A 20,631-nucleotide genomic window follows, 5' to 3' on the forward strand; every position below is an offset into this window, starting at 1 on the left:
GAACACATTTCATAGCAAAGACAGATAATAGATCCTTAACATGGTTCAGAAACTTCAAATTCAAACAAGCTCGGGTGGTTTGAAAGGAGTTTTTTCAAATATGATTTCGAGATTGTTTACAGGAGAGGCCCTAGTCGTGCGATACAAATGACTAGCCCAGAAGGCCTGGAGAATTATATTGCAAATATTGCGGAATTGAAAGATGAGTTAAAGAAGAAAACTGGTCGCTATTTACATTAAGAGAACCAAAGTTATGTAGGCGTAGATGATTCAATTAAGTAAAATGTTCAAGTTGATTCTGAAATAATATTACAGGACATAAGCATTGAAAATATAAGATAAGAACAGTTGAATGGCCCAACTATTAGACCTAAAAATAATACTAAAAATAATACTACTAAGAGATTCGAGATATTGTGAACCAGATTGTTCAGAAATGAACAATCTTGCTCCGTCTAACAAATACAACAGGGCAAGGTGGAATACTCTCTATGTACGTTCTAGTCTATTTTATAGGTAATGTAAAAACTTGTAGGATATTTAACATGGCATTGATCTAACAGAAAATATAGAGAGCTATCACCACAATAACTGAAATGCATCAGGTCATTCAGGTGTTAACTTTCCTTTGGTTCAGGTGAGTTAAAAAGGGGGTTATCGATAAAAATCGACAAAACCAAAAGTTCAATTATACCAACCAACGGAACGAATGGACAACAACTGCTATATCAATTACAGTTCCTATACAATTATTGTTTGGACATGTCCTGGCTGTTGAAGATGAACTGAAACTGAAAAGTTTTTAAGTTATTCGCGGTTTTGACACACGTAATCTTCAGATTTAGGTGCTCATTTTTAATCAACGAAAATAAATTATGATCTATTAAACATCACACCCAAACAAATAGTGAATCAGACGAAATTCAAAATAAGGAGTCATTGAAGAATTGGTTGTTTCAGAGACATATATATGTGTCTGGTTGATCATAATGTATTTTTGAAGTTTACTGTCAGACCAAGAACAAACATTCATTCAGAGATAATGAAAAAATGAAAATGGAAAATGTAGTGTCAAGACGTGAAAGATCGGTAAATAATTGCAACCACATTGGTTTTTTTTTTCTGGAACAATCATATCTGCATGAAAATTAAACAAGTATAATATGTTTACTGATAATTCACGTCTTGATACTACAGATGTTTAATTATGTGAATGGTCACCAGTGTTTCTCGGGTCATGTGTTATATCTGTTAGACAAGTATTTATATATTTAATTGTAAGGTTTTGAACATTTTTCTATTTTCATTATCTCTGAATGAACGTTTGTTCTTTGTCTGACAGTTAACTTCAAAAAAAGGAATGCAAGATCACTGTGTATCATCACCACCGAATATAGGTACCCTTGGCCTGGTTCTCTGTTCATTGTCTAAGAAAAACAACATTACTGTACAAATACCAGCGTATAGCTACCTGGGTACCTATATGTTGGTATATGCACAGGAATGTAGTTTTTCTTAGACAATTGAACAGAGAACCAGGCCAAGGGTACCTATATCCGGTGGTGATGATACACAGTGGAGATGCAACAGAGGGAAAATGAACTCCAATGTGTACCATTTTAAAAAGGACCAGATGGGAAAATCGACGGAGAGGATGATGAAAATTGCAGGATAACCGAAGCGAAGATGAAGATCGTTAGATTCAAAAGTCTTGCATGACAGCCATCTAGTTAGTTAAAAAGGTAAAACTTCTACCATAATAGATGTCCTACGTACCGTAACAGCTTCAACAATCAGCCAGTCAGTCAAGTATGCCAGTACAAGACGAAATAATGAGTTCTCATCACCAACAACATACAGATCATCCAGTGCTCATGCATCGAATTCGTATCACTTTGTTCCATTGACAGCCGTTAACAAACTGAAACACGCAGAACTGAATTTTGTAACCTCGCATGTGTCTTTTTCTTCACGTTTAGAAATTTATAAACATATTGATATTGCTAATCCTCCTTGATCCATTTATACAGATTTAGAAAGTTTCACTGCTAGATATTATTATCCGATTGACTTTTAAATAATCATCTCTTATACTAGTGGAAGCTTATCAAATGTCTGTGGAAACAACCATTACCTAACAAATACGTCAAGCCATCGAGGTGAGAAATATAATTTTTGTGCAAAAATATAAGGAGAATCGTTTTATTTTGAATGTAGGAGGTACTTATCTTGGCCTACGTACACATGCACTAAAGGCAGTTAAATACTCTCTGCTATCAATTTTAGTTGATCCAAATTTCGGTTATACAGTTATTAACACTTGCGGTCCTAAATCGAAGACTTTGCTATCAATTATAGTAGATTCGAATTTCGGTTAACATGGAGAAGTTATGAAACAATCCATGAAATCTTATAGATCCTATGATTAAACTTCTAAATTCTAAAAGGTTATCAGTTTAATGCTGTAATAAAATCTTGGAAAATTGTTTTATCGCTACTACTGTTGATTTTGTTAGTAATAAATTAAAACATATCTCATATATAAAAAAGAAGATGTGGCATGATTGCCAATGACACAACTCTCCACAAGAGACCAAATGACACAGAAATTAACAATCATAGGTCACCGTACGGCCTTCAACAATGAGCAAAGCCCATACCGCACAGTCAGCTATAAAAGTATGTTTCTTGTACAGGTTTGAACACTTGTTGTCCTTAATCCTGTAGATACTTATATTTTGGCATTGCACAGCCATGTTTTTTCTCGGACTAATTATGAAGTCCTTGAACTAAATCCATTGGATGTGTACTGATTGATATTCTAGACTGGAAACATGATGTATTTATTATTTAATTACACCTTATGTAAGAATCCTGGGTTTTGATTGGTTGATAGCCAGTGTATTTTTCACCTATTTACTTTTATCAAATGAATATCGTTCATTTTTAAACAGCGCCGGAGTATATGCAAAAAGGATATGCCTTTTTTACCCTCTCTGCCGTGGTATTTGCCAAAAAATGCTCTATCCGACTGGACGCTTGTAATGTCACGATCATCAATGCGTTTTATGTCACGATCATCAATGCGTTTTGTACGTTAACATTCGGTGTAATTAAACAGATATAGCATGTTCTTGAGGGGTATTTGCGAAAAATACCAGTCTTACGGCTCGCGAAATTTAACATTCTCTCGACTGGTATTTTACGCAAATACCCCTCCTTAACATGATATATCTGTTCAAAACCATTGTCGTGACGTCAGCCTATTCATTTACCGTGGATTCTTTTTCTAGAATCAACGCTTCCTAAATCTGTCGCTGAAATGGATTCACCAAATTATATTCAATTGTTTCATTTGTGTGTCTAATTTCATTAAGTTTGAATTGGCTAATTTACTGATTTCTGTTCACTAATGGAATTAATTTAAAAACTTACCTTCAATTTTTGTAATTTCTATATGCCTTCACTGGGAATCGAACCCGTCCTTGAAATCTGTTATGTGTGACTCACATCAACATATCGACGAAACCTCTCGGCTACCAATGGGTTACAATTTAAATGTCTATTTTATATATATAAATGAACATATGATAAACGTCGGTACAACGGACACACAGGGCTTGTACCTTTATATATACATAATAGGCAATCGTATAGTATAAGTTCGTAGCCGCGAGGTTAGCATGGTTCAAAACAATGAGTTAAAGAGTCAATTAAATGGTAGGGACTTGTCGGTTTAGGTCGAATCCCTGTATTCTCTTTGTTGTCCCTATTATGTAGTTTTTCTGTTGGTTTTTTTTTTTTATTTTGTATGTAATTGTGGATATTTTTGTAATAATAGCGAGTTCTACCGTTTATTGTTGTCTATTTCACATATTTGAAACGAAAATGATTACATTCAATTTGTCCATTTTTGTTTTATAAATATAGAATGATTTCATCTGTTTTACTACATAATTTTACAAATGTTTATTCGCAAATTCCTATGCTATTAAATCGTGGTGTGCCTAGAATTAGGCTTCTTGCTAGAAATTTCGGTAACATACTTATTATATATACTTTATATATGCTCTTTGGTCAGGTTGTCGTCTCTTTGATACATTCCCATATCCATTCTCAATTTTATAGAAATAAGCTCGAATATGTCTTATTTTGTAAACACATATAATATTCAGATACCTGATAATTTAAAGGCAGACGTGTTGTGTTATATTTGTATTTTTCTAACCAATTAATTGTGATCTTATATTTATTAATGCATCGTTGAACATGATAACATGGTTATTTAAACTCACTTACAATACCTTCTAATTAAGAAAAGGCTTTAATTTTGAAAAGACATTAACACAATAGTTTAAGTTATAGATACAATGGATAAGTGATGATTCATGAAAAACAAACCATTCGCCATCAGGGCTCATGGTTTCTTTTTCAAGAATAAACGCGTATTCATTGTAACTATATTACGGTATGTTGTATTTGGCTCTGAACTAGCTTTCAGTAACTGCCAGTAGTTTCAGATCGGTTTTTTGTGTCATTAGTATTTTTGTTAGTGGTTTTTTATGGCTTTTTGTCGATCTGATGAGTCTTTCTAATTTTTTGTTCTTAAGTTTTGTTGTTACACCACTATCCACGGTTAATGGAGGGTTTAACTCTCACAATCATGTTCTGTCACATTTTTAATTTCCATGCCTGTAATTTAGTGGTTGTCGTTGATTGCTGTCTATTATGTTTGGTTTGTTTTGTACATAAATCAGGTCGTTGTTTTTTACGTTCTTATTGTTCTATATTGTGTCATGTCGAGCCCTGTTATATCTCAATATCCGGTATGAGTTTTGCTCATTGTTGTAGGATGTAAGATGGCAAATTGTTGCTTACATTCGATGATGAAGAATGTGAAAACCCATCACCCGATCTTCGACATGAAAGAAACCAACACAGCTGGTGTCTTCAACACTAATACAGGTATATCCAAAGCACCATCTAGCGGAATGTATGCCTTTATCTGGACAGTCTGTGTAGATTCTAGAATAACCGACGGATATATTGGAGAATTTTGAGCAGAGTTGGTTGTTGATGGAAAGGCTTGCGGAAAAATACACGCAGACTCAGAACAGGTCGCTGATGACGATAGTTCTACTGGGATTATAATTAAGTACGACAACTGTTTATTTAGGAAATATGTATTATCATAAAGGTCATCTTTTAAGCAAGGAATATCAAACACTTACAACATTTTCAAGATGGGAAATAAATTGATTAACTTTATATCCAGTTGAATAAAGTTTGCTACATTATACGTTTTGTCAATTATGTGTAATATAACTCATTGTAACGGTGACAACGGTGTCTTCCTCCTATTCCCCCTTTTTTGAAAATCACTATTCCTTCTATTCCCACATTCAAATAACAATAGATGTTTTGATAAATAATTTGTTTTTATAACAATCAAGGTTAATTAAAAATTCACATAAGATTTACCTGTATTTTTAAAAGAAAACATATTTCTTACACTGTTTACGTATACTATTATTTAAAAAAAAAATAATACACTGTTTATTTTTTATATGTTTTTTCTTCTTCAAACAAATACTTAAAAATAAACAATAAGTCAGATAAATAGAAGTAAGATTAAAATATCATTGAATTTGTAAACTTAAAAAAATTGTCATCCGAACAAATAAATTGATGATAGATAATATTAAAACAAAATATAATCTTAAGATTTGAAAAAAAAGTATACTCTAACAATAATATTACTTGGACCAATAATCAAAGATGTAAAATAATGGGTGAAAACTGTTCACTTTACCTCTAAGCATGAATAATAAACGGACAGCAATCGGATTTGATTAACAGACGACAACACACTTGGGCGTATGTTAATCTTCAGTACTCAAAAGAATCTAACACACTTAGCATCTGCAGATATCGTATATGGTGATGGTACATTTTACTCCTGTCCGAGCCTATTCTTCCAACTTTGCACATTTCTCGCAATGGTTGACGGCGCAATGTATCCACTGGTACACAGTTTACTTCCAACTAAGAGCGAACTAGTATACACAAAGTTCCTGACTTTACTCAAAGATGCATGCCACCAACACAAACTACAACTTCAGCCTACCACTATCGTCCTGGACTATGAAGTCGCCATCCGAAATGCAGCATTTTCTGTATTTCTTGGCATCAACACAACAGGCTGTTTTTCCACTACAAACAATGCATCTGGAGAAAAGCACAAGAAACAGGTCTTCAGGTTTCATACAAGGAAGACAACAACATTCATCAACTAGTACGCTATGCCGCTGTCCTTCCACTTGTACCTACTGCTGAGGTCAAAAATGTGTGGTTTAATGACATAACAGACATAGATCAGATTGATACTAACATCAACTACACGCCCTTTACAGACTATGTAACAACATACTGGGTCAAACACAGAAGAGTCACCTTTTGGAACCATTACACAACACAGGAAACGAGGACTAAAAATCATCTAGAGGGATATCACAGCAAGCTGAAGAAACATATCCAGCACCCACATCCAAACATCTTAAAATTCATAAAACTACTGAAACATAAGGAAGCTATTAACGCCCTAACCATGATCCACTATGTAACTGGTGGGAAGAGAGTGGCCCAAAAACGAAAGTATGTCGAAATCAACAACAGATTAGAAAAGCTTAAGGTTAGACACCGCAACGAGGAAGTCACAACAGTACAGTTTGGTGATGCAGCCTCCCACCTTATTCACGTTAAATAGATTAATAAACTTTAATAGATTTATATACAGTGAATTTCTAATGTGTGAGCTACAATGTGTGATTGTGAATGCTGTTGTATTGTTTGTTTCATATTATAATGCTTGCTTGAATCTACTGTTGAATTTGTGTTATAAAAGAAATAAGATGATTTACTTATATTTGTTTCTATTTCTTTCATATTTATTTTAATTAAAAACACAGAATTCATACACATACAAAAATAACCTATTACCTGTCGTAAAAAAACACTTGTAAATTAAAAGTTGATTAAACAATGTTTATACAGTATAATCCTTTGTTTGCACAAGTTTTCCCCCTATTCCCACATAACATTTTAATTTTTCTTACCAGATCTATAGATTGAGCTCCTAGCCATTAGACGCTACAGAAAAAAATCCATATCGACGGTTTTATTATTTAAAAACAATAAGAAATACAATTTATACGATAACATCAAAACATGTATATCAGCAGTAATATAACTTTAGTAAAAATGAAAAATATTTTGGAATTGATATATAGTATCTACAATATATTTGTTTTCACAATTAAACTAAAAAATTATATGAGTTAAAGCATAGAAATATATTTTATGCACTTTTGCGGGAAGACACGCGTGTGTGTCTTTATGTAAAATTTCATTTTTCATTATTGTTATGTTACTAGTATTGTCATTTCAATTCACTCAAAGAAGCCCGTTTGCTTGTTTTAATAGTTATCAAAGGTACCAGGATTATAATTTAATACGCCAGACGCGCGTTTCGTCTACATAAGACTCATCAGTGACGATCAAATCAAAATAGTTATAAAGCCAAACAAGTACAAAGTTGATGAGCATTAAAACCTGATTCGGCAACCTTATAAACTCTTGATAGGCTAAGGGCATCATGTCAGAAATACTGAACATCTATTCGTTAGATATCCATTAAATGTTACCAGCATTTCTATTGAGAATGCATTCTCATACTGTAAAGTCTGTGTCCCCTTGGTATCATCCGCCTATTTCATTGTTTTTTTTAGCATATATCAATTACCAAAAAGTGGCATTTTACACTTTGGTACCATTTTCTTTATGGTAAAACCTAAGGTAAATCATTACTATTAATCCAAACTGTCTGATTAAATACATTGTAAAGAACACTGATTCCAACAATAAATACAACAACAAGATGTAAAACAAATGCTGGACTTTTTTATCGACGACTTATTTGTTAAATTTGATTCATTTATATTTCAACAAACAGTTAGTATTCAAATGAGTACTAATTCTGCACCTTTCTAGCTGACTTGTTTTGATACTCGTTTAAATCCAAATTCATCTACATAATGACTGCTTTCCCATTGTCATCTTTCCATTTTCCAGAAAAAGAATATCCTATGTCTTCTTATATGACTTTTTAAAATATGTCAATTGATACTCGAGTGTATATTTGCATTATACGGACCTTATGGATGAGTCCGGAAAATCGCGTCAGACTCAATAAATTTATAAAATGACATTTTAATTATGGAAATTTGTTAAAAGCGGAAACTGTTCCATCATGGTTATTCATTAGAACTATTGAAATATACACGACATAAGTTTTACGGTCACCATCATGAATCGGTTGACCAAAATCTTGAGTCTATGGCGCAACTCACAAGAGACATACTTTCGCGGTCTTGCATCTTAAGATATCAGAAAAATCGTGTGAATTGTACATTTACCAGTTGCGTCCTATTCCCGATTGTGACGTTCTGACTGAGTGTGGATCCGCATGGTGGAGTATGCATGCATAGCTGGACATGCTTACCATGCCAACGCTCCCGGTCTTGCTTCTTTGGAGTTCATGCCATTCCCTCAGTTTCTGTTTGTTACCTTGATTTGTATCCTTTTAATCGATGTATGAGATTTGAACATCGGTTGACTATTGTTGCCTAAATATTCATCCAATTTTATCTTTCCTCAGCCTCATAGTTTTAACAGGTTGTTAGCAGCGTCTTAGTTCCTCATTTTAAGTTGGTATTTACTTCTAATGTTATATTATCAACTGTTTAATGACTAATAACAGCCATTGTTATACGAATCATTAAAATAATACTAGGATGTTATTGAAAGATGCTTATAACACAGAGCTTCAAGTTTATTTATGTTTTGTATTGGTTGCATCATGTGCACAAATAAAAAAGAAAAACAAAAAGTTATGAAACAAAACAAAAGTTATGACTTAGCATTTGAATTCGAACTTAAATCCCACGATAGAGCATACAACTAAATCAGGGACAGCATGGTACAAGCAAAAGTGAAAATTTTTTAATATTAAAACAAAAACATATATTATTGTATACTTAATGGTTAATTATTTACATTGTATAACACATTAGTTATTTATATACAAAAATGTTAACACAGATATGTGTCTCGACTGTATGTTATTTCGATAATATAATGTAAATGCTAAAACTTTGCAAAAGTTTCAAATTCAATGGACCAACGATTGAGCAGGCGGGATCAAACATCTCTTTAGAAATAAAATGTGACAATTTTAAAATAACATTGAAAAATACTACTGGCTCATTTGGACCACGTGGATTCCCTTAAACTGGCATACATTGAGATGTGTTTATGCTTATACAACTGCATACCAAATACCTATGATCCGCCATTGCGGCTTCCCTTTAAATTGCACAAATCACGAAATTTAACAAAGTGTTGAGTTTTTAAATGCCGCCATTGATGGAAGCAGCACGCCTATGTCTTGTGTCCGCTACTTTGTCGCAAGCAATATACAAAAATATAAAAAAAAGGTTCATGACACTGTTTTGGTTTTAAGATATTACTGGTCGTATCCTGCACGGTATGGGTCCTGTGTAGTGGTTTGTTGCTGGTGTATCAATAGTGTAGCTAAAATAGATAAACATATTTTATATCTAATTTTATGTTTCCATTTAATTTACTCATTCCTTTGATAAAAAGCAATGTTTTATATTATATTCGGTATATGAATTGTATTTATCAAAAACTGTTTTACTGGAAGTTTTAATGTCACACAACTCCTCACACGTGTGCTTCTCATATGAAGTGGCTAATATTATATCTATCAATTAGACATGGTGCCACATGTGGAGCAGGATCTGTTTACCCCTCCGGAGAATTTGAAATCACACCACCCCCACCCCGATTTTGGTGGGGTTCGTGTGGATCAGTCTTTAATTTTCTATGTTGTGTTTTTGTACTGTTGTTTGACTTTTTGTCTTTTTTGTGTTTATTTTACCATGGCATTGTCCGTTGTTTTCGACTTATGAGTTTGAATATCCTTTTGGTATCTTTCAGTCGCCTCTCTTAATGGTAAAATGACTTAGGTACTTTTGTTTTTGGATACAGGATTAATTTTCAAATATAAATAAGTGGAAACGTTTTGTATACGTCAATGAAACAGCAACCCAACGACATAAAAAGGATGTAGTCAACATCTGTAGCTCTTCGTCTCCCCGAGAATTTAAAAAGTTATGAATAGATTATCAAGTGTCATTCAGCGGGAAAAACTCCCACCAACACTCCATTCCTTTAGGGACAAAACAATATACCCTATAATCATCAAATATAAACCAACAAAAAAACAATGAACAAACCGCAATAACTCAAACTAGATTCAAAACTACCCACTAATCACATCAAATAGTTAACTGCATTAAGAGTTTATTCGAGCGCCAATGATGAGTCTCATGTAGACGACAAACGCACGCTTGGCGTACCAAATCATGCGCCTGGTATCTTTTGATGAGAGTGTTTTTGTTTTGTTTTGTGTGTATCAACACAATGGAAGATGGCGGTTGAAGGAACAAACAGAAAGCCTCAATTACTTCTATTATGTGTCTGTATCTTCGATAATTAAAATTTACGGTGAAAATTTATATTCTCATTCACAAAACAAACCTTCTAACGCAATTTAAGCTTTATATTTTTTTGCAAGAAGATCAAAGTAAAATATATCCCCTTTATTTAGTGTATCCTTGAAGTATAGATTCTAGGTACTGACGTTGTTATCATCTTAATTATGTGTTATAGTGTTCTTTTATTTGTCTTTGTAAATTATTAACCTTTACTGTTTAGTCCATTTTAAATATCCTTTTGGCGTGGCTCGTTACTTATACATCCCGCCATTGTGTTATTGTGCTATGGTCATTTTTTGTATTTTTGTCTTTCATATTTGCTTATGTGCTATGTCTATATGCCATTTTGTTTTTCGTTGTTGACATATTTGTTTGTTTTATAGTGATTAAGATTATAACACAATGTTGACTGCTGTTCCCCTATTTTTGACATGTTTACCTATTATGTCTGTTTGTTTTGTTCACACATTGTTGTCAATATAATGGAATTACATACGACTGTCAAACAAGTGAGAGGTTTAGCTAGCTATAAAACCAGGTTTAATCCACCATTTTTCACATAACGAAATGCCTGTACCAAGTCAGGAATATGACAGTTGTTTTCCATTCGTTTGAAGTGCTTTTGACTTTGCCATTTGATAAGGGACTTTCCGTTTTGAATTTTCCTTGGAGTTCGGTATTTTGCTAATGAATTTGAATTAACATACAATATAAAGTTTCAAGAATTAAAATACCTGGTTGTTGAGTTTGGATTATCACCCCTCCACGACGTCTCCGGCATGCACAACAGCAACAGGTCACTAAAGCAATGATCAATACAGCAACAATAATCGGGACGTAGCTGTAATTGTACATATAAACATACAACTTTAATGATATTCCACTGTTGTTTTATAAATTTCAAGATAAGATAAACATCTTTATTTATTCTTTTACAAAGTATTATAAAGTGTTTAGGCCTTTCTGGTTTTTATGCCAACAAACATTGCTTTTTTTTTACTTTCCAAACTCTTGATCACTAGTGTACAGGTTTAGAAATAGTGTTAAATTTTCTCTCAAATTATGCTGTGCAATTTTATTGTCATGCCATTTTTCACGTAGCATAGTGAAATAATAGTCAATAGACCACTTCCGAGTTATGTCCTTCACCGGAAAAGTTCGTCAATTATGCGCGCCTTTATGATGTCATTTACCAGATAGAGGGGACCGCCTGTATCCCTTCACTATTAAAGTTCACCAAGCGTCTTCGTGATCGTAATTATGCAGGCTAATCTAGAAATAATGTGTGTTCCGTGGATACTTAATCACAATTCCCTAATGACAGCAGTGCTGATTATCAATTATAAGAATTTAATTTGCCGAATAATTCGTGCAATATAGCATCATATGTTTTAAACCGTTCGCTCAACATGGGAAGGAAGTGACGATGCCCTTCAACGCACGAATGATGTTCACTAAATCCAAAGTTTTTGACGGAAATGCAACGAACCCGAAAGAGGTCTATTGACTTAAAAATATAGTGAAAAGTACTTACATGTGATCTGCAAACCACTGCATACAGAAGTCGTCTCGATCATCTTCACCTGCTCTTAAGGCTTCATGACTACAACAATAAAGCTTTATTGGCCGGGTACCACAACAAAAATCAGGGCAGTATTGTTCTGAATGTTCATTGAACAGTGCATCATCGTATGAATTGCAACATTCTCCTGCATCAACACTTGGTACTGAAATTATGAAAATAATAGCAAAATAAGTGATTTTATTTAGTCCTACATGTGTACTATTATGCATTTTGCTTGTAAAGAGGCATTATAAAATATAATCATCACAGACCGGTATTAAAGTTTTCATTTATATTCAATTTAATGGTGTACATTGTCATTCTTCGATTTAGATTTTTCATATTGTTAAAACAAACTTTTTCTAAAATTCGCCGTTGATAAATAAAAAAAAAATCATTAAGAAAATAAGATTCCAACTACCTCAGGAAATGTTGACCTTAGATGTATTTTGCTATTTGTAGGTCCCTACACGTGTTTCGGTAATATACATCATTGGCTTTTAAATGTTTGGGTTCGATCTTTCCTGATGCAGATCAATCAAGAAAAGCGCTTCGGACGCACACAATTAATAAAGTGATATTCATAGCAGAGGTCTTTTAGATTCTCATAAAGTGTTTTTTTTTCTAGCCACACTTTCGAAGTTTATTTATGTTCATCTCTTTGAAACGTGTATCAAGGGTGCCTAAAAATGTATAAATTTTAACATTTTATTTACATAGTTAAAGCGCAGGTCAGATCTTTGTATGCTTTGTCTTTATATTTCCAACCGTTACCAAAAATTAGTTGCATAAGACATTTCTAAAATTATTGATTTTATAAGGAGCACATTCATCATGTTATGCAAATTATATGTTGAGACATTGTATCTTTATAGTTAGTTGGTCAAATAAAACTGATAATGCGTGCGAGTCACAGGTACGAGACGAGATTTTGTAAATATATACTTTAGGGTATTAAGTATTATATACAATGTCATACCTAGTAAATAGAATAAATCTCGTCTCGTACCTATGGTGTAAGTCTACAATATAAAAATAAGGAGATGTGGTATGATTGCTAATGAGACAACTATCCACCAAAGTTCAAATAAAGTGGATGTAAGCAATTATAGGCAACCGTACGGCCTTCAACAATGAGAAAAACCCATACTGTATGGTCGGCTATAAAAGGCCCCGACATGCAAAATATGAAACAATTGAGAAAACTAACGAGCCCGTACTGAATGGAGACGTTTACTCTGATGCCTCGTATATGGTATATGGATTCCCTGAGTTGTTTTCTCTTGATTTGGATTTCAAAATTGATTACTAGATTAAAACATCGATTAAAGAGAGACGAAAGATACCAAAGGGGCATTCAAATTCATAAGTCGAAAATAACTGACAACGCCATTGCCAAAAAAGAAAAATGACCAAACGACAAACAACTACTGTTGTCGCTTATTTAGGCTTACAAAACACATTTTTGCAGTCGAACTTAGTAAAAACCATGCTTTTATTTACTGAATATTCTCAGTCGATACTTTTTCGATTTTCCTGTATATTTATATCCTACGAACCGATCTGAGGAAAATTAATTCCAATTGTTTACCGTGTTTATTTCAGCTGTTTAAATAGATAACTATACATTGTCCCTGCCCAGCATTACAGGCCTGTTTCGGGCAGAGTTCATAAAAATTTGATGTTTTAAGACAATGTATGGTTTTTCACTGAATACTGCAGCTTTTAAAAAGTTTCCAATTGAAATAATTTCGGTAATAAACAACAGTTTTGAATTTAAAGCGGACAACAAAAAGATCCCGCGAACATCTTTCATGACATCATAGATAAATCTCTACGGCATCATGATCAAAGTCACTACCAATACTATATAATTAAATTTTGGATGTAACACGTCTTCTGATTGGCTGAAAGTGTTTTGTCTATCAGCTCATAGACATAATTTTGACATGTGACCTTGACCTCACCAACGTTTTATTTCAAAATTTACTACTTAAAAATGGAATTTAGAATTAAATAATTCGGTATTCAAGAGCTTGCAGCTCCTACTCAGACTTTGTAAAACGTCACCAGTGTCTGAGCAGAAAGTTGATGAACCAGAGATATGTCAAAGAACGCCTCGTCCTTTTTCTAAAAAAGTTCATCGGAAGGTACCATGAACTTGTTGATAAATATTCCGTATCAACTTCACAAATAATACACGATGGTCTTGAAGTATAGATTTTGCGTACTGACGTTGTTTAGCATCTTAATAACGTGTTATAGTATTCTTTTATTTATCTTTATTAATATTACTTTTACTGTTAAGTCTGTTTTTTGAGATATCCATTTGACGTGACTCTGTGCTTATGTATCCCGTCATACTTTGAACGACAAAATTATTTTATTTATTAATATTACTTTTACTGTTGAGTCTGTTTTTTGTGATATACATTTGATGTGACTCTGTACTTATGTATATCGTCATACTTTGTACCACACAATTATTTTATTTTATTTATTAATATTACTTTTACTGGTAAGTCTGTTTTTTGTTATATCCATTTTACGTGACTCTGTATTTATGTATCTTCTCATACTTTGAACGACAAAATTATTTTATGTCTACCTGTGCGAATTTCAAACGCGCGATTTTACGCCAGTACTTAAAACCTTCCATCCTTTATGGGTGGATTTTACATAGATAAATAAAATCGTATAATATAAGCAAAATGAGGATTTTAAATTTGATGTATGCCTTTTTGTGCTTCTTCGTTACATTTGTTTGTTTTTATAGTGATTAAGATGATAACACAATGTTGACTGCTGTACCCCTATTTTTGACATTTTTATCTATTGTGTATGTTTGTTTTGTTCACGCATCGTTGTCAATATAATGGAATTTGATGCGACTGTCATACAAGTGAGAGGTTTAGCTAGCTATAAAACCAGGTTGAGTCCACCATTTTCTACATAAGAAAATGCCTGTACCAAGTCAGGAATATGACAGTTGTTATCCATTCGTTTGATGTGTTTGTTTTTTGATTTTGCCATTTGTTAATTCTGTAAGTGTTTTGACTGCACAAATAGTCCAGTTGCGGTATAAAACGTTTAAGTAATCATGTTTTTGCAGTTACCAAAACGTTTGTGCATTGTGGTGTGTTTAGTTTAAGCACTTTGTAATAATACTGTATTTTAATTTTGCTTTATTTGAATTCATTGTTTAGTAAATTTTTATTGTAGTGGTTAAATATTTTTTTGTTATGACACCTGAAACGAGATAAATACAAAGGCACCTTAGATAATTATGATAGCGAAATAAAATATTTAATCTTTAATTTTTAATCAGAATATGAGTTGCAATAATTTAAGTTGTAAACTTGTGTCATGTTATATTTTATTGACATCTCTCTTATTCAATCCTTTCAATAAACTTATTCTAAAAGGTTACCAATTCAACACTGTAACTAGATCTTTAAATAATTTTTTTATTGGTATAAATATTGATTTTGTTATCAGTAAATTAAAATCATACTAAATATTATTCTCATACATATAAGCACTTTCACGATACTACAATCTGTCGATACCTATATTTTGGCATTGATCAAGGTCATGTTTTTTCTTTGACTGTTAATGACTTTATGTTTATAAATTAGCTCAGTAATGCAGGTAAATTTGGAACTATTGGTTTTATCCAAAATCCTGGACATCACAAAACAAAACTCCATACTATAAAGACGTGGCTGCGTATCCAAACATTAAAAATTGTCAAAATGCATTAGTTTGTGTAAATATATATAGAATAATAGATGAGCACCTCTATCAAACTGCTAGTACTTCCTGTTGATAGAGGAGCTCGTCTATTATTTCAAAGAAAATGTGAAACTACTGGAGTATTTGTAGCAAGCCGTTCAGAAACAATAGAAAACAACTGTAGAGTGTAAACGCTTATAACTTATTCCTGTCCATTCTGTTACTTTTCCGTAACTACAAACTTTTTAGTTTCCTTAAACGATAGAAGTTTCCCATATCATTTTGTGAATAATGCTTATGGGATTTTTTTCTTAACTATGGGTTGTTTGTTCTACGAAATTGTCTGTGTTTCTATAGAATAATGCTTATTAAAATAACCACTGATAGGAACGTGGTTGTTTAATTTCATGACTCTTATAGTGCGAGTTAGTGTAATAACAGGTCATTCATCAGTATTGTCAACAGTTCAATGGCGAATTTTTTACCTTGACCATGTAGCATTCCAACTGAAAATAAGAACTTCAGTAACTATCAAACTAATTTATGCCAGAAATTGCCGACTTAACGCGTCATATAGTAGACGGAGTAAACACAAAAAGCAAGATTTGATAAATGTGAACGACAAAATTTACTCACCATACAAACTAAAGCATGCAATTATCACTATTAAACTGCAATACAATTTTGAATCCATTGTTTCCATTCAAAACGAATGCAGAAATCTTCAGAAAGAAAAATGACTTTTAGAAAATAACATCCAGGTCAGGTTAATTTAAATATCAAAAGAATAGATATTTTATACAACACAAAGAGATGTTTAAACCTTATATCTGCACAGTGCATGTAAGCATGAATGGTAGGTATTGATTTCTAACAACGCGAATGTTACAGTAAACAAAATGATCAATTGAGCCTGATCTGAGTTGTATTTATATAACTATCAATTCTATAATACGTAAATATATATTTTTTGTAAAAATACACTGATTTAGTCAAATACGAACAACAAAATACAGCTATAAATATTCATTTTATCAAAGTACAGTTATACAGTGGAATTAATTGCCACAACAAATGGTTTTATTTAATAGTGAGAGGGTTTTAAGAGCATGATACCAGATTCTGCTCTGATCCCTATTTTCTACCGTTACCTTTTAATGTTATCAAATTTGCATATTTTATCTAAACCATGTTTTTGTTGGGGTGGGCTTTGCCAATGCTTAGAACAGGGATTCTGGTAACGTACATTTATCACAATTTCATTATTTTAAAAAGAAGTGCTTCAAGATCTTTTAATGGTGTCTTCATCGCTATGGTCAGCACTATTTCTTGTTTTAAAAGTATAGTTTTTTAATATGTCGAGATCATGTTTCGTTTATATTTTTAGTAAACGGAGACAACTTTGATTTTTTTCATCTTAAAGGTATTCACTGTATTCCTTTATGACTTATATGTCATCTTATAATAAGTATAACATATACGGTGATATAATGTATAATAATCATGTATATTTTACTATCTGGGATTATCTCTAACACATAATGATATCTAATATTTAACACTTTTGGTCACTCATCCTGTCGATACATAATTTTTGCATTCCACAGGGTCATTCTTGTTTGGGATTTTCCCCTTTGTTTGGGATTTGCATCAATTGATATCTTAGTTCAACGCGAATTTGTTGATCTATACGATTTGTCTTTGCCTCAACTCAAGAGAGACATGATTTCGAAGTCTTTGATTTTAAAAAACATCTGTACATTTACTTTTTAAGTCCTATTCCATGTCGTGAAATTTTGGCTGAGTAAGGATGCATGCATAGAGAATGAGACGCTTATCCTGTCGACACAACCGAGTTTGTTTTTTCAAACACTTTAAGAATTCCGGTCGGTGTTTTCACTTGATCTAGATTTTTGATATTTTAACAGTGTTAACTACTTTTGCTCCTGTTAAATTCTAAAAAAGGTAATCTTATGTCAGTCAAACATGAGTTATAACTTTTTTTTTATAGTCACAGTGAGTTCTCTCAATTCAATACGTTGTGTTCTTTTGCCATATGTTGATGTCATATTTATCATTGAACAGAAATAATAATTTGAAAATATTAAATTAGAACATTTTGCAAAAAATTGAATTGTATACTTGCATTACGTATCTTTTTTTCCTATTTTGGTATGAACACAGTGAGATGTGATGTGTATTTCAATAAGACATCATCCCAACAAAATAATACCAGGAAAAATGTCTTGAGATCAGCATTCCACATTTAATGGTTCTCTCAGATTGTGTGTCTATATATTATATAAAATGTTTATTTGGGGCTTTTGAACCTGTTGTTTGTTGAGATTCTAGATTTTTAAACGAACTTATTACATGTACCTGCAGTGTAAGATGAATTGTTCAATATTACATTTTGTACATTCAACATTCCATTTTTGGCTGTAATTCATGTAACAAAAAGTACAAAGTTACTCGTAATAAATGTATACAAATAAAGTAAATCCATCACAGAAGGCCATGATATAGGGAGCCCCCAGAGTGTCATATGCAAACGATTTAAAAAAAAATATTTGCATGCATTTTGTTCATAGAATCATGCATCAATTTTATTTTTTTGCGCTATCTACAGAAATTGTAAGAGGCGAGAGTGAAATTAAGTCTATCTTACGTCTCCTTGAAATCGCTTATTTGTATTACGTCATATATTCCGTCGAATTTTATTTTTAAAACCTGAAGGAAAAATTAGAAGGAAATATGAAATAGCTTAAGTATTTGCAGTATGCAGTATAAGATAACACAGTCGTGAAATTATAAACTAAACTTTTCGTTGTTAATGCTCCAAGTATATACTTTGCTATGCGTTGCTTTTTTCGTCACAAACTGTGTACGCCTGAAAATTCAAGGGGAATTTTATTTCTCTTTACGATCAAAGTGTTCCGAAACATTTTGTGAAAAAATGCTGTTGCGATTTCTTTTGCAAAAGAAGGGCATGTGCAAATTGTAATAGCCACTTCTTAGAACTTAGAGTGTTAACATTACGGTCACAGTGTGGTATATGACGAATGTAGAAGCGTTGTCAACAATTAAATGGCGAGTTTTTAATGACCTTCAACATGTAGCCTTCAAACTGACAGTAAGAACTTCAATTACTACCAAGCTCATTGTGAAACAGTTTTGTAAGTTGTGGAAAAAAACATGAATAAAGACTGTTTTAGACTAATTCCACAATTGCAGACTTAATGCGTAGTATACGTAGAAAAAAACACACAAGATGTTATCAATTAAAACGACAAATTATACTCACCATATAAACTATAGCATGCAAATAACACTGTACAAACGAAATACAACTTTGAATCCATCATTTTTACCCTGAATAAATGCAGAAATCACTTTACTTCAGGAAGAATAATGATGTTCGGAAAATAAAATGTAGGTAAAGTTTATTTAAATATCAAGATAATGTGCATTGCCAAGTTACATATACACATGATATTTAAACCTCAAAACATTATGTAAACCGTGCATTATGTAACACAAAATAACAAATGAATCATACAAAAAACTAAAACATGACTTTTTAAATATTCAATGAAATTGGATTTTGACATATTTAAATATCCTTTTTAGATTGAAGCATTTTGGAATTTTAAATAGACCCGGTCAGTTCAGTTAAATACTGCTGATAAAATCACTATTGAATTTCGATAACAGAGACGCTTTTATTCAATTACTAGTATGTTGATTTCTAGTACAGTTTACATTTTAGTGTATCGGACATATTTGATATATTTCATAACCCCTTAGTCGAAGACTACCGGCCTACACCATGACCAAAGGAAATAAACTGTTGACACAGAGATATGTATCGCCTTTATGTAATCGTGATTGTATAATGCAAGTGTTCAAAATAAAATGGCAATACTTTATCATGCAAACAATGGAAAGTATTAGCCGTTAGTTTTCTCGATTGAATTGTTTCATATTTTTCATGTCGGGGCCTTTTATAGCCGACTATACGGTATGGGTTTTTCTCATTGTTGAAGGCCGTACGGTTGCCTATAATTACTTCTTTTTAAATTCTCCCTCATGAATTCGTCCGAATTTAAAACATTTCTATACTAAATACATGGCTAAATAAGAGACAAGTCATAATTTAGGTTTGTTTGCTCGCAGTAACTTTCTTATTTTCTCAGCGAAACAACATTTAATATCTTGTAAACATTTTACAAATTACAAAAATATACCACAATTCCATCTATATACATTCACAATGTCCTCTAAATACATATCAATACAAACATAACTGTAATATATTATGCAGAGCTTAACGTTAACTTCGTCTATCAAAGTTACTGGAGCACATCGATAATAATCAAACGTAATCAGGACTTATATATGCCTATAAAACCCCACCCGTACTACCGCCCTCGAAATATTCGTGCAGAAAACAACAGTAACATCAGACCACTTCTGATTTACATACTAGCCAAACTTGTACCACAAGTCTAAAGATAGAAATAGAATAGGGAAATTCCAAATATAACGGAATAGAAATAAATTTAAATTCTCCCTCATGAATTCGTCCGAATTTAAAACATTTCTATACTAAATACATGGCTAAATAAGAGACAAGTCATAATTTAAGTTTGTTTGCTCGAAGTAACTTCGATAAAACAAAGGAATAAATAA

At 32.4% G+C, this 20,631-nt stretch overlaps 1 protein-coding gene across 2 annotated transcripts; it reads right to left on the reverse strand.

Annotated features, from left to right (window-relative positions):
• Positions 1–8,877: 8,877 nt before the first annotated feature.
• Positions 8,878–19,449, reverse strand: LOC127716626 (uncharacterized). 2 transcript variants are annotated; one of them, XM_052222876.1, is made up of 4 exons: positions 19,244–19,449; positions 12,175–12,367; positions 11,375–11,481; positions 8,878–9,651 (listed from the first exon to the last, which is right to left on the reverse strand). In XM_052222876.1, the coding sequence occupies exons 1-4, from the start codon at positions 19,302–19,304 to the stop codon at positions 9,584–9,586; spliced, it is 429 nt and encodes a 142-aa protein (XP_052078836.1). In that variant the 5' UTR covers positions 19,305–19,449; the 3' UTR covers positions 8,878–9,583. The 2 variants fall into 2 exon arrangements, with proteins under 2 accessions (XP_052078836.1, XP_052078835.1); XM_052222875.1 differs by lacking the exon at positions 19,244–19,449 and adding an exon at positions 16,576–16,727.
• Positions 19,450–20,631: the final 1,182 nt, after the last annotated feature.

Source organism: Mytilus californianus, unplaced genomic scaffold (genome assembly GCF_021869535.1).
Source record: "Mytilus californianus isolate M0D057914Y unplaced genomic scaffold, xbMytCali1.0.p SCAF_9, whole genome shotgun sequence".
NCBI lineage: Eukaryota > Metazoa > Mollusca > Bivalvia > Mytilida > Mytilidae > Mytilus > Mytilus californianus.